Source organism: Helianthus annuus, chromosome 8 (genome assembly GCF_002127325.2).
Source record: "Helianthus annuus cultivar XRQ/B chromosome 8, HanXRQr2.0-SUNRISE, whole genome shotgun sequence".
Taxonomy (NCBI): Eukaryota; Viridiplantae; Streptophyta; class Magnoliopsida; order Asterales; family Asteraceae; genus Helianthus; species Helianthus annuus.
Window position 1 is genome coordinate 11,329,625 of NC_035440.2, and position 23,803 is coordinate 11,353,427.

General features: G+C 34.5%; 2 protein-coding genes and 1 long non-coding RNA gene across 3 annotated transcripts; all 3 read right to left on the bottom strand.

Moving 5' to 3' along the window:
- Positions 1-172: 172 nt before the first annotated feature.
- On the bottom strand, positions 173-2,194 carry LOC110869550 (cytochrome P450 CYP72A219). The gene is made up of 4 exons (XM_022118793.2): positions 1,919-2,194; positions 1,448-1,665; positions 1,124-1,368; positions 173-1,059 (listed from the first exon to the last, which is right to left on the bottom strand). Exons 1-4 carry the CDS (start codon positions 2,190-2,192, stop codon positions 249-251), a joined length of 1,548 nt encoding a protein of 515 aa, XP_021974485.1. The 5' UTR covers positions 2,193-2,194; the 3' UTR covers positions 173-248.
- A 7,585-nt stretch (positions 2,195-9,779) lies between these two features.
- On the bottom strand, positions 9,780-10,427 carry LOC118481172. The gene is made up of 3 exons (XR_004864667.1): positions 10,327-10,427; positions 10,181-10,237; positions 9,780-9,832 (listed from the first exon to the last, which is right to left on the bottom strand). It is a non-coding gene; the product is annotated as an uncharacterized LOC118481172 (long non-coding RNA).
- Positions 10,428-12,335: 1,908 nt separating this feature from the next.
- Positions 12,336-13,453, bottom strand: LOC118480912 (ATP-dependent DNA helicase PIF1-like). The gene is made up of 2 exons (XM_035975901.1): positions 13,051-13,453; positions 12,336-13,006 (listed from the first exon to the last, which is right to left on the bottom strand). Exons 1-2 carry the CDS (start codon positions 13,451-13,453, stop codon positions 12,336-12,338), a joined length of 1,074 nt encoding a protein of 357 aa, XP_035831794.1.
- Positions 13,454-23,803: the final 10,350 nt, after the last annotated feature.

Genomic DNA, 23,803 nt, shown 5'->3' on the forward strand with positions numbered 1-23,803 from the left:
TCAAATGTATTCTTCATTATGTTAAAGGCACAATTTCATTTAGTGTTACTTTTGATGAACCCACTACTACTCTTTTAATTGGTTATTCAGATGTGGATTGGGCTAGATGTAGACTCGTGAGTCCACTTATGGACTTTCAATATACTTGGGGAAAACGATAACTATGACCCAATTTTGTAGAATAAGATACAATTTAAGTAATCAAAATCACGAGACAATTACGTAGAATTTTTACTTATACATAAAGATTATGAAATCTTTTGTAGAATCAAGTGAGCACCAAACTGAGGTGGAAGAGTGAACACCCTGAACGGGGAGTGTTGGTACGATGGAGAAAGGTCAAAGGAGAAGCGTTGTAGAATCATCGCCATGGTTGTTTTTGCTTCTGTCATCGCAAGATTTTGCCCAATGCAAACACGAGGACCGTTAGAAAACGGGAAGAACGGACTCGACCCTTTTCCCTTCGTTGCATTCCCGATTCCTTGTGCAAATCTTTCAGGTTTAAACTCGTTTACATCGTCACCCCATATTTCACAGTCATGATGAACATACATCATGGCTAATGATAATTCTACCCCTGATGGTATCACCATGTTTCCTAGCTTTGTGGTCTTGTGAGTGGCCCGTGTTATCATGACCACCGGTGGGTATAACCTAAGAACCTCGTTTAGTATCATCGTTAATATTTTGAGGTTTTTTAGACCGTCAAATTCAAGTTTCGTGCCACCGAAAACCTGAATAATCTCTTCTCGTGCACGGATTTGCCATTCTTGATGCAAACTTAAACAAACCATCGTCCAAACTATCAAATTCGAGGTTGTTTCAGATCCTCCAATGTAGAATAATTTACATTCTTCAATCACGTCTTCCATACTCAATCCCACTCCATGCTCTTCAATCTCTTTCTTGTTTGATTCTAGCAAAAGTCCAAGTAAGTCATCATAGTTACCTTCTCCCGTCTCGATTGCTTTCTTCCTCTTGTTGATTATACCCATCAGTACTAATCGAAGCTCTTTATCATTTTCTTTGAACTTCTTGTTCGCTCGGGTTGGTATAAACCTAAATTTAATATCAAATTAGCATATAATACAATTAAGATTAGTAGATCATTTATTGTTGTTACCTGCTTCCAGGAATAAACAATATATAAAGCATTTGAAATAAAAGATCGATTTGTTCCTTTTGGATTCGAAATATCTTCCACCCTTCTTTGTAAGAGCTACCGAAAGCTGTTCGTGAAATCATATCTCCGCCCAAACTATCAATATATGGCCATACGTCGATTTCTGTGGAACTGGATCCTGCAGTTAGGAGCTCCCATTTGTGAATCATATCACTACAACTTGAGATGACAGCCGAGAACATGATCTATACACATATGAATCCATGTTTCTTTTTAGATTTTGATCATTAAACTAAATTTAATAATAGAGTTGAACAATCAGACCTTGAGACTTTGAAGACTAAAAGCTGGATTGATGATTTTACGATGTTTGGTCCATTTGTCACCTTCCGCGACAAGAAGTCCACGGATGATGCTATCTCGAAACGGCTCAGGATGTGTCTTCTGAAACTCATCTGGTCTTGATAATATCTCCTTTATCAACTCTGGATCCCTGATATACATCGTTGGTTTTGGCCCCATCCATATGAACGATTTTTCACCTGCTCATTTAGTACATAGTTTGGCTTTCAAAAAAAATATTCCTTAGTCAAATTTAAAGAAGAATTTTTAAACAAGATGCCAAAACAAACTAATTTTAATTACATAAGGTATGAAAAATGAAAATGATCCGAAATCGTGGAAGAGAGTTAGAAGAAAAGTAGTTATATAACTGTCTCATGTATTACATTCAAATCAATAAGCAGAACCAAATAAGTTACAATATAGAGAAATAAACAAGAAAATGAAGAATACCATATTTGGAGATGATATGATGATCAAAGGGGAGAGTATATGAAGTGATATCATGTGTGATTGGAATTGGCTTTGATTTACCTTCTTTCACCATTGTTGCAAGCTCTATCATGTCACCCATTAGAAGCTTATATGGATTACCTTTATACCCTTCACCTCTCAGCCACTTCTCTAGTTTCTTTGGCTTCAACCATACCCAGTTCAGTAATTTCCATCCCCAACTCACCATCACAGCTACAACAATGGCGATTACAAATTTACCAATTGTTTCCATTATTTTTACTACAGAAAAAGAGAATGGATGGTTAAGAAGAAGAAATCGTTTACTTTTATAACATCCACATGGCCGCCTCAACCACTAACTACCAAGCATTATATGTCAAAATTTGTTGATTTTATATTCATTGATAGTGTGTGTATGATATAGAAGGGCATCAGATCTTTTCATCTCATAAGTCATAATACTAAAGTTTAACATGGCCTTTATAACATGACGTAGTATTACATGGTTTGTGTCTTGTTATTCGTTTACCAACTATCTCGATTTAAATTCATAAATTTCTAAAAAAAATAAAAAGACAACTCCATAGTATTACGTATAATTTATTTTTGAATATGTCATAAAACTTACTTAAATACAATATTACTTGTAAATGATAGATTTTAGTTTATTTTCTTAACCAATCCTTTAAGTTTTCATTTTCAGGAACTCTTCACATTATTTAGAATATTATTCATAAAAAAATATAATATACTAACACGATAAGAAGTTTCAATATTATTCTAACAAGATCCGGTTTCAATACACGATAATTGTAGTGAAACAATTATAAAAGTTAGATATTTTGGTGACTTTTTCCTTGCCAATTTCTTTTGATTAAATTTTTAAAGAGTATCAAATCGAGGCAAACTCTTAATACTAGATATGACCTTAAAATAACATGGTCAAAGTCGGTCAGTGAGATGGGGGATAAGCTTCATCGTTGAGAGGAAAATAATCTAAATCATCAGCTAAGGCCTCTAGTGCTAAAGGAGGTAGGGGTACAGAGACACCCAGGATCGCAGTTTGACTAGAAGCAGTCACCTTTGAAAGAGTGTGTAATAGCTCACTAATCAAGCGCTCTTACGTCGTAGACGAACATGGCTAAGCGATCTGTCGAGGCTAGGGGAGCGTTCCGCCTTAGAGTGAAGCACCCTAAATAGCTTTGGAATTTCTCCATTTGAAAGTCTTATTTAAACGAAAAGTAGAGGAATTTGAAGGTTCTAAATGATACATAGTGTGATATAGTCAAAACAATGTATTATAGTACAAACCGAATAGATACCTCGAATACAGATAAACTTATAAACAGTTAGAGTTTTCTTCTTCCGTTTAAAATTAAGTATTTATGTTCGTATTTTCTCCTATGGATATATTAGAAATGATACCTTGGGACGGATATAAAGCCAAACAAATAGCTTCTGCTCGAAGAACAAAGAATTGTGTCAGTTGTAAGAGATGTGAATCCGACTGCCCAATAGATTTCTTGAGTCTTCGAGTTTACTTATGGCTTGAAACCATCAAATAGTAATGAATTTTACCCTTATTTTATTTAGACACTTATGTTGAACTAGCAAAAGCCCCTGCACGTTGTAGTGGTAAATCAGACACTTATATTGAACTAGTAAAAGACTCCGCACGTTGTGGTGGTAATTCAAAGTAGCTCAGTTTTACAAAGCGAAACATAGATAAAATAACACCCCTATAGTAAGTAAAAATTTATGTTGTAATTCAAACTAGTAAGTAAAAAGTTATGTTGTAATTTAAAGTTAGAGTAAAACTGTGACTAATCAAAAGAGATACTAGATTTAATTTAAAGTCTAGTAAAATTGTCACTAGTCAAAAGAGATTAAATTTTTAAAGTCAATAGAGGGGAGAGGGAAGAAGACGAAAGAAAAAAAAAAAGGATGGAGATGGCCTCTTTTGGTTGAAAACGGCACGTGCCAGCCATCAGAAGAGCAGCACAATTGTTTTCAAATTAAATTACGGTTCGGCATTTAGGCTATGGGGTATGGCTGAAGCGCCTTAGGTGCTTTATTGAGACACTTTATCGTGACGTAGGATTCACGTAGGATAGGAGGCTTCGTTCCATTTTTTGAATAAAGCCCATGGTATGGTTCGGAGCCTCCGCAATTATTAGTTATGAATTATTTTTAACTTTTTCTTAAATTCTATTAAAATAAACTAATAAATAAAACTAGAATTGATTTCCAGTAGGGATCAGTTTTTTTAACTTGATTTATGCGTACTGATTTTTTTAATTACTTATTGATCATAAAAATAAGCACGGAAACGTATTATAGTTGGCATGACTCATTTTCGAAAAAAAATTAAGTCCCGTAAACCAAATTAAAATTATACCAATACGTACATAAATACATACATAGAAATAAACACGACTCATTTTCGGGAAAAAACTTACATTGAAACGTAAACCAAATTGAATTTATACCAATAGATACTTAGAAATAAGCACGTAAAGCTCGAGTGGGTCAAAATTTCATTATGTCGAAACGTAAACCAACTAAATTTATACTTATACGTACATAAACGTCAAAACATAGTTTTGAAAACGTCAATAAAAATAAGCACCAAAACATATGTTATTTTACACGAGTCATGAAACGTAAAGTAACTCGAATTATACCATCTAATGAAAATGTACTATATTTGATCAGACTTATTTCCAAACAAAATTTACGTCAAAATGTACACCAACTAAATGTGTCCATAAAAAAAACAAAATTTATGTAAAAATGTACACCAACTAAATGTGTCCCTAAAAGTAAGCACGGAAACATATTATATTTGATGTGACTCATTTTAGAAAAAAAAAATTACATCGAAACGTAAATCAGTTTAAATTTATACCGATCTATACATAAATTCAAACATGTATAACTTGAGATGTGTCAAATTGACATTTTATAAAGTTTTTAAAAAGTTGAAGGGGTATAATTAATTATTGATAATGAAAATTGAGGTGATAAGTTTCAAAAAAAAAACATTGTAGCTTAGTAGCATCCTTTTATATATATAACAATTCAGATAACTATTCATTGTAAAAGAAAATATTTTGGTGGACAAAATGAAAGCAATGAAAGTTCATTCGTGTTAGTAACTTGCTCCCAAATTATAAAAATAAAATACAATTTAAACAACTAAAATAAATAAAATTAAAACAAAGTTTAAAAAAAAAAAAGAAGAAGAACATTACATAACCCAAATAATAACAAGCATACTGCTCTACTCGTCGTAGCCGTTGTCGAAGCCGTTATTTAGCATGTGATCCAACTAGAGATGTTCGACCAAATCCAATCAAAGATCCAAATGTGCTTCTCTCTTTCATATCTTAAGGCGAATTTCTTCTTTCTTGGCATAGGTTAGGATTGGGTTCTCCGGCTAAACGGTTTCATCATATTGGGGACAAATAGCTCGACCAAAGTCCTCCAAAATAATATTATGTAATATAATGCAAGCATACATTACATTTCGCATTCTTTTTTTCTTGTACAAGTGATGGTTAGGCAGTAATAGTCTATCGCTTCTTTAACACCTCAAAGGGTCGTTCGACATCCTTTATCGCCAACTCATGTTTTTTCTTGTAGTACAATTGTTTTTAATCATCAGGACAAGAAAGACTTTTCATCAAGACGGGCCACTCTGGATATATACCATCAACAAGATAATACCCGTATTTGTATTGCATATCATTCGTATAAAACTAGGTTATAACCCGTGAATACTCACGGGTTGTTAATCTATCTTTCTAAACAAATAAATATATACATATATATTAATAAATGATAAATTGTATGATGAATAGGGTGTATGAATAAATGATAAAACGGTCTGTGGCTGATTATATGAATGGATATCATAACAAAAACTGCATTGTAAGTCGAAACAATTATCGATAAAGTTTGAACAGTGAATAATGTGAAAATTGTGTTATCCATTAAAAGAAACACTAATAGTAAACTAACATATGATAAGATGTAATAACTTAAAATTCAAAACCATTAAACATTGTTAAAAACTATTAACGATAACAAAGTAAATGTATATCACATGAAAACCAATTATCGAAAACCTAAATGTAAAACAACTAATCAGTACTCCTTTTTGGAGGTACAACGAATTCAACATTCAAGACTTGATGAGTTTCATCAAAAGAAAAGTGAACCATATCACCCTCGTTAATGCGAGCACGTTTCATGAATCTCGACCATTTGCATAACGCATAACGAAAACCTTCTCCTCTCTTTTCACGTCTGGTACGATTGGTAAACTCCTCTTGCTCAGTCAAATGCAGAAGTTTGGCGGTCATAGGTTTTAAATCAGAATCAAGTTTAGCCATCCTTGAAACGTTATCAGGCAGCCGCTGTATTGTTTTTAAAATAAAATTAATAAGAAGAATATAAAAATAACAATGTACTTTTATGTGAATAAAACAATGTAATTTTTAATATAAGTAGTTCCAAGAATAATATTAAAACTTGCAAAATCTTTAGAAGTCGTACGAACAAACTTATAAACACAACCATCTTCTTGTTCATCAATAGCTGGCTCTTCAACTGCATCAATAGGTGCAACTACATGCTGAAAATCACATATAACATTTATTAGAATAACAATATAGTAATTAAATATATAAAAAAGCAAGCAAATGTATAGTTACCTCATCAACATCTACATCAGCAAAATTAATTTCAACACCATTTTTTCCAAGAATTTTTAAATGGAAATAATTTTCAAAACCTCTTGTGAATATTAAATAACAACCAGCCTCCAATTGTAACAGATTAACAATTACATCAATACCAATGGAGAAACCGACTTTACCATCAAGGGTTTCAATCTTGACGTGAAAGATTTTGTTGCCTATATCTATAATGGAAATTATATGATTTGATGTATAATCATAATAGTTGGGCAGAATGGACTCGGGAATGACCTGTAGAAATAATAACAAAAATAATAAAAATGTTAGTTTGTAATCAGTTCATAAAAAATAAATATATTAACATAAATAAAATAAAAGTAAAAAATAATCTTATAATAAAGTTACATGTTGTAGATAACAGCGATGTCCAGAAAGAGCTTTAAATCACACCATCAATGAAATGTGTTATTTTGAATGTAGAAAACTCGACAGGATTGAAGAGCACCAAACAACCTTTGTTCAGATGTAAATGTTTTACAACATTTGACCAACCATGGAAAAAGAAATCTTTTCCTTTGGCTTCGCTTAAACATTAAATGTTCGACCATCTTGACTTTGTATCACAACATTTGTAGGTGCTTTATTATTACCCCACAATTTGGATGCAGCGTCTGAAGGAATGGCCTGATAAAGCAACGAATCAAAAATAAGTTATAATTATATTTCTAATTTATAAACCATAACATAACTTTAAATTGTATTTCATGATAACAACAAAAACAAAGTATAATTAATGTCTGAATTTAGAAAATACCACTAAAAGTTCGTCCGCTACATTCATGTGTCTACAAAAGAGTGGCTCTCTAATACTGATTGAAAAAGAAGATATTAATAAAATATAACTTGTTAATGGTATTATTCGCAACAAATGATAACATTAAAAAGAAAAAAAATACCTTGAAGAACTTTCAGCCATATTAAAAACCTACAAACACATGTAACATAAACAAAACAATTAAGATTATCTATTATGAATTTTCAAATTAATTAAATTAATTATCAATTTTAGTTATAATATATGCTGATTATTTTTTTAAAAACATATATGAAATAAAATCAACTAAAAACACATAACGAATCCTTATCAACCATGTGATAATATAAGCTTATTAGAATAAAAACATGTTACATAATCCATGCTGATTAGTTACATAAACAAAAATGTGATGGAGATGTTATAATAACAGTTTGTAATACATTAATAGGTTTCATAAACATTCGGTTTCATAAACATACAGAATGTAAGAAACGTACCTTGTAGATTTGCTTCACGATCAAGAACAGGTAACTTGATTTTGATTCGAAAAACTTAGATATATAAAAAAACTGTTCGTTTATCATACAGAAAACCGAATTGCTGAATATATATATATATATATATATATATATATATATATATATATAAATAGGTGACATATACTAAGATAGAACAAAGCAATGTTATTACAAATCTTGCAAAAATTTATATAATAACTAACGATACATATTTCCAAATATGTATTGATAGAAATCAATTTTAATTGTTTCCTTATAATTTGTTACAATTATGTGGAACATTCCAAAAATATCATATCAATACGAATATAAAACCATTCTTGAAGAATGATGATAAAAGTCAAATGTTAATTAATTTTAAAAATTAGAGAAAACTTTCAAAATCGACAATATATTTACTTTTTATTTTTTAATTTATTTATTATTTAGGTTATATGGTAACAAAAACTGCATTTCACACTAACCACATCATAAGCATATCAACAACATATACATATTAGAAAATATTTGTCTAACAAACCATCAGTACTATCCCAAAGTTTCAAAACAAACCAACCATAAAACCACATTTAATATTCATGCTTAACCATCTAAAATAAACATAATAACCAACATTCACGAACTGCCTCTTTTCTTTGTGATCTTGGGTACGACTTTGGTCAACATCAAACGTTGAGAAGACTTGACGTACGTAAAGAAAAGAGTGGAGCCGATCTCAATAAGCCATTTACCAAAAACTGCGTGTATGGCTAATGAGATAAATCTATATGATAACAAAAACTGCATTTGACGTCGAAACAATTAACAACCAAGTTTTGACAGTAAATAATGTCAAAGTTGTGTTATCCATTAACAGGAACACTAAGACTAAAGTATCAACTTTCATACAATAGAGTGTTGTTTACTTACTATTTGTTCAAAAGGTAAATGAAACACACTAACCACATCATCAGCATATAACCAACATATACATACTACCAAAAGAGTTTACTAACCAACCATCCGTACTATCCCCAAGTAACAAAACAAACCAACCAAAAACCATATTTAATATTCATGCTTAACCATCTAACATAAACATAATAACCAACATTCAGGCACGGCGTCTTTTCTTTGTGATCTTGTGTACGACTTTCGTCAACATCAAACGCTGAGAAGATTTGACGTACGAAAAGAAAAGAGTGGCGCCAAACTTGATGTGATTCAATTTCAAGAAAGCTGACCACTTTTTAAAGCCATATCTGAACCCCTTCCCAGACTTCTCGGCTCTAGTGCACAACATAGTGAGTTCAAATTTTTCGTTCTGAACTATAACATTGTGCAAGTTGTCAATAGAAAGACACAGATGGCTTGAAACATCAGTCGGTAAACGCTGAGAAAAAAAAACAAAAGGATTAATTATCTGATTCATTAATAAGTTATGTATCTTGTATTATAAAATTTTAAGGAAAAAATCATATTATAAAGTTTACCAGTCTGCTTCCTGCTTTCTTTGTGAACTCAATTACAACAGTTTTCTTGAACTTTTTCGATGTAGAGCATTTACGGTCAACATCATGAGCTTTGGAAGTCAAGGAACTGAATGCCTTACGATTTGGTTTAACCTAAAACAATAAGTGTAAAAATTATATAGAAATGTAAACTTTTGTTATATAAAATATATTAATAAGAAAAAAGTGTACAACAATACGATACATGGTTGTTTAAATAATTAGAGATAATTTAATGGTAGAATACTTACATGTTTGTTTTCAGCAAAGCTGATTTCCTGAAGGACCATACAATCATCAACTTTCAGAAACTTAGAACGTGTACCAGAAGGCATATGAGACGTGGATGTCAAGGATCTGGATACCTTACCCTTTGGTTTAGCCTAAATAATTGAAAGTAAACAATAAGTGTAAAATTTTTACAGAAATGTAAAGTGTTGATGTATAAAGTTTAAGTCAACATTATATGTAATCGTATAAATGACACGATAAAGTTTTATAAAAAATTGAATATTGAAAACAAACATTAAATAAGTATTAAATTAACATATTAAAATTAAAAATATATTTATTCATTAAAAGGATTATATATTTGTAAAGTCAGTTAGTATAGAGGAAATAAATTTTTTGATATCAAAAAAATATGGAAAACAAAGACACCTAATAGAATAAAAAGTATATTATATGTATTGAAAATAAGTATTAAATTAAGTTAGTATATAACAAACAACCATTGGAGATACAGTCTCGTGACCAAATACAATCTTTGCCTTCCCTTTTGGGTCATTCTACATAAAAGTGAATAATAAGCATATAAATATACAACCAACTAATTAAAAGCGTTATATAATATATAAGGAACGTTGTGAACACTTACATGAGACCGATAGGCATCACAGGAAGATGAAAGCCGCATATAGTCACCAACTACATCACCAACAACATCTTCATCAGCATCACTTTCATATGTAATCACCTTATCTTTGTGTTCCCACTAAAAAAACATAATATTCAAAAATTTAGACATTCTTAACTTGAACATTAACCAATAAGTTCGTATTAGATAAATATTTAACTATAAGCGTAATAACACTAACCGCAAGGAGTAGATCAAATCCGTCATCACCGTAAATAGGATCATCCAACACAACAAACGTCCACCTTGAAATACATTTTAATACCAGTTTCATATCAAAAACCGACAACTCAAAAGTCTCATATCCAGCCATTGAAAAAATAAAATTACACCGGGTATCTAATGAAAGATCACTAATAAGCTTAGACCATCCATCAGTGAAAGCACAATTGTTGGACAACACATCCATCCTCACATTCCAAAACCTATCACCCACATAAAGACTTGATAATCCACCTTTATAACAACTGCCGTAAAACTGTCCCCAGAATTTGTCCGCCATGACCTGTAAAGTTCATACATAATTAACTTAAACAAAATATGGAGAAAAAATATTGGCAAAAAAAGGATTATTTGATATATAGTAATTACAATGAAATCATCATCAGCACTAATGGAAGTGATAAAAGAGTTATCCAAAACACATGACTTAAAGACATCAAGATACCATGTAAATAGTCCAAGACAGTTGAACAAACAGATAATCATTTTTTTGTAAACCACTGTCCCAAACGACTTTAACAAAGCCATCACCTAAAACAGGACCCAACACATCTTTTTCAATTTTGACAACCCATAAGTTGTCAACAGCAAATATTTTAACACAATCACCATACGGCAATTGTTCTCCCCACAATAATGTTGCAAAATCATAGGGTATTACCTATAATTTCAAAAAAAAAAAGAAACATAAGTATCAACATACTTATTAGTAAACATAAAAAAAAACATACCACTTTTGTAGGATCATGAACATCGAATACCTTCAAGAAACAACAACTGTTGCTATTGGGATCCATGTCTGCAAAAGTAATATAAACCATTATTTACAACTAAAAATAAAATAATAATACCACAATCAATTAACTTCAAGAAAGAACAACTCTTGCCATTACAATTGTTAAAAAAGATTGAACAAACTTGTTTTAGTAGACAAACAATCCAACTCCAATTATGACAAAAGATTGAGGGATCAACATGACAAAAAAACCATAAATCATTAAGAACATATATTATTAATTTTTGAGAAAAAATTACATAACAGAAATAATAAAATCAAATATTAGAAACTTAAAAAAGATAAAAACACTATAACATTCAAGTAAAATCTCTTGTTTGTTCATTGATCAGAGTTTTTAGTCGATCGAAGATTTAGGGATTCACATGAAAATCAAAATAAACCAAAAGCAGATAATGCAAATGAGGATAAAGAAACCTCCGATCTTGTTATTGTTTGAAAAAAAATCTATATAGCATTTGAAGAAATATGTATAAAATAAAGTAACTAAATAATCGAATATAAAAAAACATATTAAGCTTCGATTAGGGTTATGTACCTTTGATTTTGAAGAAATCTTGTAGAACCAGTGATCAAAGAAGAAGACGATGATCACGAGATGTTGATAAACTTCGTAGAGAACTTTGGATTTTGGTAGGTTAGATATTTTCAAAAATTGAGAGGGTGTGCAAGATATAGGATCCAATAAAAGAGTCCATTTGTTTTTTTACCCAAAGTTCCGACCCGATAAAATGGCGGATCCCGAATCCAATGCAATTGTTCGAAATGGAACATTGAGACTCATAGTTTAACAATTGTTTAAAAGAATAAAAAATAACATAGGTATACTTAAATATTTGAATTTAAAAGTTGCATATATTTATAATAAAATAACATATAAAATATAATCAAGTATTTATACAAAAAATAAACTTCAAAACTTTAAATTTGAAAATAAACTTTAAATTTTCAATTACAATTTCCCAAATATTTCTTTGTAAACAACGTTTGCAGTTTTATTTGTTGGCCTCCCATCTTTGTCAAATATTAAAAGCTTCACACCATCTTTGGTCTTTACTCTCGACAACGCAACATAAAGCTGACCATGTGAGAAAACGGGGTCTTTCAAGTATAGACCAACTCTGGACAAAGATTGAGCTTGAATTTTTTTAATAGTCATCGCAAAACATACAGTTATTGTAAACTGCCGTCGTTGAAACTTGAAGGGTATTTTCTTGTCTGATGGTATCATGCTAATTCTTGGGATGTAAGTTCTTGAACCAACATTACCTCCCAATAATATCTCAGCCTCGATAACACGTTTACCAAGACGTGTGATTTGAAGACATGTACCGTTACACAGACCGTTTTGTTGATAAATATTCCTCAAAAGCATGACCGGAACACCCAATTTTAATACCAATCTATGATTTGGTAATCCTGAAACCTTCACACTGTTTAACACATCAGGATTATATAAATCTTGATGTAACGGATCGTTAATTTCCTCAGTAGGGCATACACTATCAGAGCTAAGATACTCTACTTCTTCACTAGGAAACAATGCCAGCAAACGATCATTTTGCTCATGAACAACTTCGTTCTTAGGAGAGAGTATAGCTCTCTCAGAAAAGTAATCACGGTCTGTAAAACGCTCAAGAACGAAGGATATACAAAGTCAATCAAACCTTGAATTGGATCGTTTTCATCAGTTATTAAAAGATCGTCAGGTATTTCAATACTTGAATTACAATCATTAGAATCACCAACATTGCCTTCGCCGATCTCGAGAATCCATTTACCAAATTCTTTTATCTCCTCGATGTTTGAGCTACTCGATCCAACAGACAAACGCATGTTCGTTGTCAAATTTAACACCTTGAAACTCGACCATATGTAAGATGAACATAAAGAGGCGTGTACGATGTCTTGCCTGCTTCCATTTTGTACAACTGGTAGGATTTGCCTAAAGTCACCACCAAATACAATAGCCTTTCCACCAAATGGAAGTTCATAATTTCGTGAATCAGAGAAACTCAAAACCACTTTCAATGTATGGTCAAGAGCCTCAAAAGCATGTTTATGTACCATCGGTGCTTCATCCTAAATAATCAACTTGGCTTCGTTTAGAAGAATAGCGATTTCAGAATTAGGCTTAATATGGCAAACAGAATATTCAGTAAGATTAATTGGAATATGGAATCTTGAATGGGCGGTACGACCTCGTGACAACAAAAATGATGCAATCCCAATTGAAGCAACATTAATAACAATATGTCCATTGCATCTAATGGAAGCAGCTAAGGTTTTCCACAGAAATGTCTTACATGTACCACCGTAACCATACACGAAAAAAAACACCACCTTTCCCACGTTCAACAGCAGCCATAATCTGGTTATATACTGCTCTTTGATCATCATTTAAAGAATTATGAAGCTTATTGAACTCAGCCCTAACTTCATCCATGTCCCATGAAAGCTCCTCGTTTATCAGACTGTTGGTCTCATATATTGTGGAATTTTCGTCAAGAACAGGCATTGGTGAGAATCTATGCAAGCTGGATTGTAACACCTCGAAAAATTTCGTCCAATAATGTATTGACACGTGTCATAAGGTTCCGGTATGTGAAAGTGTACTTTAAAGGGACTAAAAGTGACAAACGGTGAAAACTATGGAACGTAAGGGTCCAAAGTGTCAACAATGGATAAATAGACTCTATGATAACCCAACATAATGTTTATAACCTTAAACGGATGGTTCATGGATCATACGACGCGGAAATTTCACAAAAGTGAGGAATGACAAACTATAGGGGCCAAAAGTGTCAACATGTTGAATTTATACCTCTGAGTGAACTTTTGGCAGACCCGAAGCTTTATAATGCTAAAATATACTCACTAGAATATGTGGTAAAAATTTCGTGAAGTTTCGTCAACGTATGAGAAAGTTATGGCCAAAACCGTACTTGAGGGACTAAAAGCGTCAACGTCGAATTTCATGGCTTTTCGGTTGAGCGGAAAGTTATCCGAGGACATTTCCATGTTGGTAAATGTCCCAAGGTTCTTAAAAACCAAGTTTGGGGGTTTACGAGTCAAAATAAGTAGCCGAGACATCGCGTGCAAGGACAGGGACCAAATCTGCCAATGTTTGAAAGTTTTTGGGCCTGCAGACCCCAGGCGACCCGCCTGGGAATCCTAGGCGGGCCGCGTGAGACTATCAGAAGCAAAATTTCGCGAAAATTGCAATTCTGGTCCGAATTTGAAGTGCATAACAGCTCATGGCACCTCCAAAAGCTCCAATAAACCCTTGCATGCCTAGGACTATAGTAACCTATCCTCAAACCTCTGAATCCCTCTTTAAATCAGATCAAAGCTCCATTCCTTGGCATTTGCATTGTGATCAAGAACTCTTTCAACTCTCAAGAACTCTCAAGACTTCCTGGAGCATTTCTGGACATCAAGGCCGATTCTTAGTGTTAGCTAAGCATCAATAGGACCTTTGTAAGCTTCTAATTCAGTCTCTAATTCGTTCTAGCATTGATTAATTGCTAAAAGTCAAACCGTTGTTCTTGAACTTTGACTTTCTGATTAAACGAGTTTTACTCAGTCACTTCTCAAATTGAAACCACACATATGTTGGTATTCATGTGGGAAACAAACCCTCAAAAGGGTATTCTCTGATTCCCACTTTATGCATGCTAATTGTCGAGTCAAAGGCGTTCTTAAAAAGTCAACAGAAGTGGTTTTTGCAAAAATAAGCTTAAATGGTAATGTAGAGGACATGCAATCTGTTTGATCATCATAAATAACTTATAATATATGTAAGAATGTGTTTTATCATAATCAACTCGACAATCTTGAGTATAAATACGAATCGGAACCGAAAGTCTTATAAAAAGACTTTTTCGTAGACTATCGATTCGGATCTGTACGTGCATGTTTGAGACCTGTATTGGAGAGTACTTTGAACCATTTTTATTTTGGTAAAACTCTCTGGAATTTTTATATCTCGAGTCTATTCTTAGCCGATTCATTTGCATGTTCCGATTTATGCTTAAAGTTGACTATTTTGCCCTTTTTGATATAAACGTGATTTTTGGAAAAGTGAAAGAGTAGAAATCTTTATTTCTAATATATAAACTTGCACCGAAAATTTGAGACCCGTTGGTGGTCCAGACTTTGAATTATGGCCGATAGCGTAAAACTATATCTTAAAGTTACATAAACGGCGCATTTCGCATATGACCCATTGCAGGCCACGTTTTGATACAAAACTTTTTACCCACTAATGTTATATAATATTTTGGGATTTTGATGATTTTTATTTGATTTTTGGCTGAACGGATCATACGTCGCTAAGTCGATTCGGTGGATGCCGGTTTTGACCGTTTAAGCCATAAAATGAGTTTTATACATTCTTTTGACTCCAAACCTTTTTCTACTGATTTTATATGTTAAATAAATTATTTTGAGCATTCTAGAAATATAAAAATCTCAGCTTTCTTTTGAAAACCCGGAAACGGCTCTAAATCGCGTTTTAAGCGTTTTTAACGCCTAGTAAGCGTTATACTCATTTTAAACATATAAGACTCATACCTACTGATGTATTTAGTATATTTTCATATAATAACAGTAAGTATAAATGTTTGAGCTCAGATTTCCAGTTTTGGCATTTTTAGCCCTTGTGAAATTACTAAAATACCCCTACGGTGCATAGATTGATTTTAAATGTTAAGTTTGGTATATGGGTCATACCCTACTGTTATAATATGCCAAATTAGGTATATTTACTGTATAAATCAGAGCTGTAACTCAGATTACCAAATTGACTCTTTCATAATCTTTTAAATGACCAAAATGCCCTTATGAGGTGTAAATTGAGTTTAAATACATTCGGGGCATAATAGGACATAACTTACTGATATTATATCATATTTAAAGCATAATATCTCAGGGAACTTACATATGACTCATTCGGCTACCCGTAACGCCCTTTTTGCGTTCGGTTCGGTTTATGTAACTAGTTTACATAGATTGACCGAAACGGGTCAAACGTTATCATTTTATCTCAAAATCCAGAATGTATTTAGTATACCCATATTATACAAGTATTCAAACTTGTCGGGTCTAAATCACGTTCTATCCGGTCTTCGCTTAATCGTGCGCTTGAACCGTATATTTCCTTAAAACTAACCGGTCTAAGCTTAGGCTTAATTAAAGACCCGTTAGTATTCTAATTGGTTATTTATACCATCGTTCCAGACTAGAGCTTTCCGGTAAATTGTACCTACGCTTACTTAGGAATACGGCTGAGTTATTATTCTTGCTATTTAAGACAGGAGCTAGCTCAGGTAAATACTTTTAACTTATTTTCCCTTATACGGGCTTGGGATACGGTATTATAAAAATACCGCTTCGTCGGGTGTAGAAACTGTTTAATCGGAGATGATTAAATTGCATAATCCCGTTTTAATCTGTGTTGATTGATAACAAATAACATTGGGGGTTAATGACCGTGTCCTGGATATCCTTGGCTCATTTTAAAAAGTGAATGGCCACGACGTAAGCACAAGGTGTAGGCAAAACACCTCCTGTTGCATATGTATAACGTATACTCACACGTGAGAGTATCTTCTTGTGAGATTATATTTGTGGTGTGTCGATTAATCTTGTCCGGCTTGTATTGTATAATCACCGGCCCTAAATGTTGGACAACCATGTAAATCGGATACAAGATTTTTATTAATAAAATTGTCCCAAGTATAAAGATTAATTTTGCCTCTGTGCATTTTAATCAATGTGTCAAGATATTTTGTGCCGTTTGCACTCGAATCACTTTTCAAACTCTTTTTTCCAAAATGAGTCAGTTAATTGTATTTACCAGTGTAAACTGACGTATTTTCCAAAAAGGTTAAGTGACAGGTACTATGCGTAATTGGCTGGGAGCTCAGGGCGTCACTAAGGAATCTTGCAAGTTCTAGATGCCTAAAGTCTATTGAACAGTTTTCTTTTATTGATCCGCCTGTGGATCCTTTACCTTCCGTTGTAATACTTTGACATTACTTATATTCGGAATGTAATATATTTATCTTTTGCTTCCGCTGTGCATTTATATATTGTGTTGTTTGTCTATGATGATGCCAACTACGTCACTATACTCCCCACCGGGCCCACCGGTGACACGTGGAAAATTGGGGTGTGACAGGTTGGTATCAGAGCCAACATTGAGTGAATTAAACACTAGCTTTTGTGTTTAATCTCAATGACACAATTGCACATTCCTAAATCTTCTGAGTCTAGACTTAACATAGGAATACTCCCGATTCTAATATGGAATTTACTGCTTCCGATTATTTTTATATTGGATACGTCGCCAAGCGAAGAAGCCGTAATAGGAGTTCTCCACACCGGAGCCCGAGATGCTGAGTCTCGTACCGCGGCTAAAATGGAACGAACATCCAAGGAGAAAGCATTCAGAAATAAGATGAAGAAGAAACTCCTTTTACTGAAAATCGTTTTCCTTATTAGTCCTTATAAGGACATAATTATCTTTTAATGCCTACGGGCCAAACTTATTTAAAACATCCATTAGTGATGTAGTGCCTACGGGCCAAACTTATTAAACATCCAATAGTGATGTAGCGCCTACGGGCCATACAAATTGTCATATAAGACAAAAGGCAGTGGTGGTCTATGACTCCCTGTCAAGAAAAGGTAATGAACTTTGATTCACACCTAAATGCCTTGATCCCAGACGATCATGGCTTATAAATTAAACTTGTCCTCGTGACTAAGCCTTTTGTGCTATTACTAAATGCCTTGATCCCAGACGATCATGGCTTATAAATTAAACTTGTCCTCGTGACTAAGCCTTTTGTGCTATTACTAAATGCCTCGATCCCAGACGATCATGGCTTATAAATTAAACTTGTCCTCGTGACTAAGCCTTTTGTGCTATTACTAAATGCCTCGATCCCAGACGATCATGGCTTATAAATTAACTTGTCTACGCGACTAGGCCATTTGTGCTATTATTAACTTATAAATTAGGATTTATGATAAAATCCTGAATAAAATAAATATCCTTCTTTCCCTGCCAGTAGGCATTTTTAAAAAGAATCTTAAAGGTGAAATCTAGCCTACGCGGCCAAGATGGTGAAACCTACCCAAGGGATTCAGATCCTTGTTAACGCCTAAGAACGTGTTAGCACTCCTGACAAATGTGATTCGATAAATCACAACAATCAAACTTATATTGGATTCTTCCAATTTTCGTATCTAGCCTAGTGATTTAGAAATCATGGCTTGTGTCATCCTATAAGATGATCACATTATAAACATCCGATAGTGATGAAGTGCCTCCGGGCTAAACTTGTTGTCCGATAAGACAACGACAGTGGTGGTCTTGACCTCCTGTCTAAAAGTGTTGGACCAGGTCCAAGCATAATAGTCGGTAGGATCCATACGATCTCGACTAATAACATCTGAGAAGATGATCATATTATAACCATCCCTCAGAAGGGGAACGCCCACGGGCTATGCCTATTGTCCTAAAGGACAAAAGACAGTTGAAGTCTACAACTCCCTGTCAAGAGAAGGTAATGAACGTGATTCGAACCTTAAATGCCTCGATTCTCTGAAATCATGGCTTACCAAAATTTAGAACTGTCCTTGTGACTAGGCCTTATGCGCCACTTTAATATCCTTAATGTTTTATAACTAGGATAAATTATAATGGAAAATACTAATTAAATATAACTAACAAGTTAACCAATATGGTTTATATTACCATGGTTGATAAATCGTCAAAGATGATGATTCCATAATAATCTCTGAATAAATCATTGTTAATAATTATGTAGCAATCAAGCTACATGGCTGGATTAGATGAAGTTAACAGTCGTTTGAAGGAGAGCAATGATACTACCGGAATTAATGTAACTGGAGCAGAACTGCAGGCAATAATAGATTATGCTGTTACTCGAGCTCTTGATCGACAGAATGATGAATCAAATGATACCCACTCCAAGACTCTATCTATGGCTCATAGTAAGCCCCCTCCTGAAACGCATGAGTCAAGGGAGGACGATGATCATGACTTGTCAAATCAAAGGAGTATTCCGTCTAGACAAGTTGTGTTTCATCAAGAGGCACCAGTTAAGACCTGTTCATATAAATATTTTGTCTCCTGCAAGCCCAGAGACTTTACAGGAGAAAATGGGGCCATCGATTGCATGACATGGCTCGATGAGATGGACGCTGTTGTTGACATCAGCGGTTGTGCGGAGCAAGATGTTGTGAAATTTGTTTCACAATCATTTAAAGGAGAAGCGTTGGCATGGTGGAGATCATTGCTCCAAGCCACGGGGAAAGTTCTACTCTACAACTTATCTTGGGGACAATTTGTTGCTTTAGTCAAGGAAAACTACTGCCCTCAGCATGAAGTAGAAAAGATAGAATCAGACTTCTTGACTTTGGTCATGGAAGATTTGAATTGTCCGGCATATGTGACAAGTTTCAACACTATGTCCCGCCTAGTTCCTTATCTAGTCACCCCTAAACCTAAACGCATAGCGCGTTTCATTAGAGGCCTAGCACCAGAGATAAAAGGGAATGTTAAAGCATCTAGGCCAACCACATATAGGTCCGCGGTGGACTTATCCTTATCTCTCACCTTAGATGCAATCAGAATTAAGTCTGTTAAGGCTTCTGGCGACAAGAGAAGAGAAAGAGAGGAGGAAAACTCTCATCAAACTAACAAGAAGAAGAAGGGAAGCTCGGAGCGTGGGAAAGATTCCGAGTTTAGGAAGAACTCGAGTCAGTCTGATAACAGACCCAAATGCAATAACTGCAAAAAGCAACATTTTGGAAGATGTACAATAGACCCACACGCTAAATTGTGTGGAATTTGCAAGACCAAAGGCCACAAAACCTTAGATTGCAAGGGGTTAAAGAACGCCACATGCTACAACTGTAACGAGGAAGGGCACATCAAAACCAACTGCCCAAAGCTTATAAAGAAGCCTGAGAGGCCAGGAAAACAAATGCATGAGTCTTCCGGATGAATGCCAGGAAGGATAACTATATAGCAGGAACCAATATCGAGTATGGCAAACTCGGGTAAGATAACAGTCAATCGCGCCATTGATGACGCGACACATGCTAATGATGCTGAAATTGTAAACCTTAGAATTTCCAAAGATGTTCTTCAGACTATGATAGACGCAGCCGTTGGAAAAGCTGTAAAGAAGGCTGTGAAAAAGTTAAAGGAGCCCCATGCTGCTCGGTCCAAGTTTTATCTAGGACCACATTTCCTTGCTCTTGAGGAGGATCTCGTTCATGCCTCGGATGCAAAGGATGAACTAAAAAGGAAAAGGGAGGTAGATAACTCCCAGAGTTCTAAGAAAAAGAACAAACAAAAGTCTGACAAGAAACCAGTATGTGAGACCTGCAAGAAGTGCCATTATGGGGAATGCAGGTTCGAACCAAGATCCAAATCACAGCCCAGGGCTTGTGGGATCTGCAAGTCTAAGGGACATAAAGCATTGGACTGTAAGGACATGAAGAATGCAGTTTGTTTTGGCTGTAATGAGAAAGGCCACATCAAGACTACGTGCCCTAAATATGTCAAAGGAAATGCGGCGGAGGAAGTAAAGCCAAAAATTGAAAACGCCTAAAGTGCCTAAGCTGGCCCATAAATAATGACATCAGGTACAATTCCTTGTCGTTTTATCAGTAATTTAAATGCTAAGAGTTTTATTTTGGTTCGGATACCAGTAAATCCTTCGTAAACTATAAGTATATCAGATTTTTTAAAACTCTTCATAAGGACTCCATATATTAAATATGAGGTATAAATTACCAATGGAATCTTTAATGACCTCTCTCGCATCCTCGGAGAAAATCCTTTCATAAGAATCTGGAGTACCTTTCCCCAGAAAGAGTACGACAATATATATTATTTATTTTATTTTATTATTTTCTCATTGTTTTCTATCGTCTGCGAATGCCAAACTATGTTTGATAAGAGTGCCATATGAGGATTTGCGTATCCTAGTGCGTCCCATAGATTGCTTCCATGCCTGATCAGTATGGAGGTTTAATGCATGGGATCCCCGAAGATATCCCAATAGTCATATAGTACTAAAGTCGACTAGTAGTATTTAAAGAAGATATCCTATATAAAAATGTCCTTATAAGTATCTCTACTTAGGGCATCTTTGCAATGGTAAAGGGAATGTGTCATTTATCTGACACCGACAGCGATAGATGAGCCAAAGCCTGAGAGTACGAAAATCTCTGACACCTTTATGTGTCATAATTAGCTTCCTTATAAGAATTACCATGTTCACCTCTTGAGAGACAAGTAGAGTTAAGATCTATATCCTATTTCGGGTTATTCTATTATGAAACCTTCAAGGTAGCTAGTACCATCATTGGAAGAATCGAAACCCCGATTAAGTAAGTTTTAAAATAAAGGATTCATATAGCCTAACTCGATATCCTGAAGAAATCGGTGTTGTTAACTAAGAAAGAAGGTTCATTCTGCTTATGCATTGAATACCACAACCCAAATTAAGCAACAATTAAGAATTTCCATCAGCTGCCCAGGATCGTCGATTGTTCGACTAACTGAGAGAATTAACTATCCCTTAAGATTAGTTTTAAGTAATGGGTAGAATAACCATTTCTCATTCGAGATAAGCTTTCTATAATAATTGATGTATAAGTATCAAGGCTGTTCCTTTGGAGACCTTGCTTAGATGGGATGTTGATTATCTATTGTTAAATAGAAGATTGATGCGTCCAATCATCCGGTCTGATAGTTTCCTTGGAAACAACGAATAAGATCGGGCAAATCTATGATCATTTGTAAGATTGCCAGTTTTGGCAGAAAAATCAAAGAATTATGAAAATAGCAACCCTCCTAAGTCCTTGTTAAGAAATAAGGTTCATCAAAGACATCACTCTGGAAGGGTGTGCCAAATTAATAAGTATCAGGCTAGTTAAACTCTGATTATATATAAAAACCATTCGAAGGAATCGAATGTATCATAGATCATATAACTTATGAGCTAAAAGCTTATTTAAGGAGCTTGGTGGAACTCGCAATGTATTACACCCTAAGGATTAAGGGATATGTATCGCCAATAAGCCAAGAAGCACTATCACATAACGGCTGGAAGACTTGTGATATAATGATAAACCCGTATCGAATACGGATCCTAGGCGCAAAGATTTTCACGTCAAAGTAGGTGGAAAAGTGTTACTTAAGGTATCGCCCCGGAGGGGGGGTGATGCGATTTGGTAAGAAAGGCAAGCTAAGCCCGAGATACGAAGGACCTTTCGAGATTTGTCGAACGTGTCGGGTCAGTCGCTTATAAGTTGAAATTGCCTGAAGAACTTAGCGCTATTCATAATGTGTTCCACATCGGTAATTTGAAGAAGTGTTTCGCGGACGAATCACTGGATATACCGCACACAGATATGCACATAGATGAGAGTCTGAAGTTTGTGGAAAAACCTTTGTCGATCGAGGATCGACAGGTGAAGAAGCTTCGAAGGAAGCACGTGCCTATTGTTAAGGTCAAATGGGATGCCCGTAGAGGTCCCGAATATACGTGGGAAGTGGAACCCACATTGAAAGAGAAATACCCTCAATTGTTTCAGTAAATCTCGAGGACGAGATTTCTTTTAAGGGGGTGAGGATGTAACACCTCGAAAAATTTCGTCCAATAATGTATTGACACGTGTCATAAAGTTCCGGTATGTGAAAGTGTACTTTAAAGGGACTAAAAGTGACAAACGGTGAAAACTATGGAACGTAAGGGTCCAAAGTGTCAACAATGGATAAATAGACTCTATGATAACCCAACATAATGTTTATAACCTTAAACGGATGGTTCATGGATCATACGACGCGGAAATTTCACAAAAGTGAGGAATGACAAACTATAGGGGCCAAAAGTGTCAACATGTTGAATTTATACCTCTGAGTGAACTTTTGGCAGACCCGAAGCTTTATAATGCTAAAATATACTCACTAGAATATGTGGTAAAAATTTCGTGAAGTTTCGTCAACGTATGAGAAAGTTATGGCCAAAACCGTACTTGAGGGACTAAAAGCGTCAACGTCGAATTTCATGGCTTTTTGGTTGAGCGGAAAGTTATCCGAGGACATTTCCATGTTGGTAAATGTCCCAAGGTTCTTAAAAACCAAGTTTGGGGGTTTACAAGTCAAAATAAGTAGCCGAGACATCGCGTGCAAGGACAGGGACCAAATCTGCCAATGTTTGAAAGTTTTTGGGCCTGCAGACCCCAGGCGACCCGCCTGGGAATCCTTAGGTGGGCCGCGTGAGACTATCAGAAGCAAAATTTCGCGAAAATTGCAATTCTGGTCCGAATTTGAAGTGCATAACAGCTCATGGCACCTCCAAAAGC

What these genes read in the sequence shown, in the direction of transcription:
- LOC110869550 (XM_022118793.2), bottom strand. Translation starts at nt 2,192, where the DNA reads ATGGAAACAATTGGTAAATTTGTAATCGCCATTGTTGTAGCTGTGATG. An exon ending in TTAGTCTTCAAAGTCTCAAG is followed by an intron (nt 1,369 to 1,447) that starts GTCTGATTGTTC and finishes ATATGTGTATAG; the next exon opens with ATCATGTTCTCGGCTGTCAT. An exon ending in TTGTTTATTCCTGGAAGCAG is followed by an intron (nt 1,060 to 1,123) that starts GTAACAACAATA and finishes TATTAAATTTAG; the next exon opens with GTTTATACCAACCCGAGCGA.
- LOC118480912 (XM_035975901.1), bottom strand. Translation starts at nt 13,453, where the DNA reads ATGGTACATAAACATGCTTTTGAGGCTCTTGACCATACATTGAAAGTG. An exon ending in TGAAAACGATCCAATTCAAG is followed by an intron (nt 13,007 to 13,050) that starts GTTTGATTGACT and finishes AGCGTTTTACAG; the next exon opens with ACCGTGATTACTTTTCTGAG.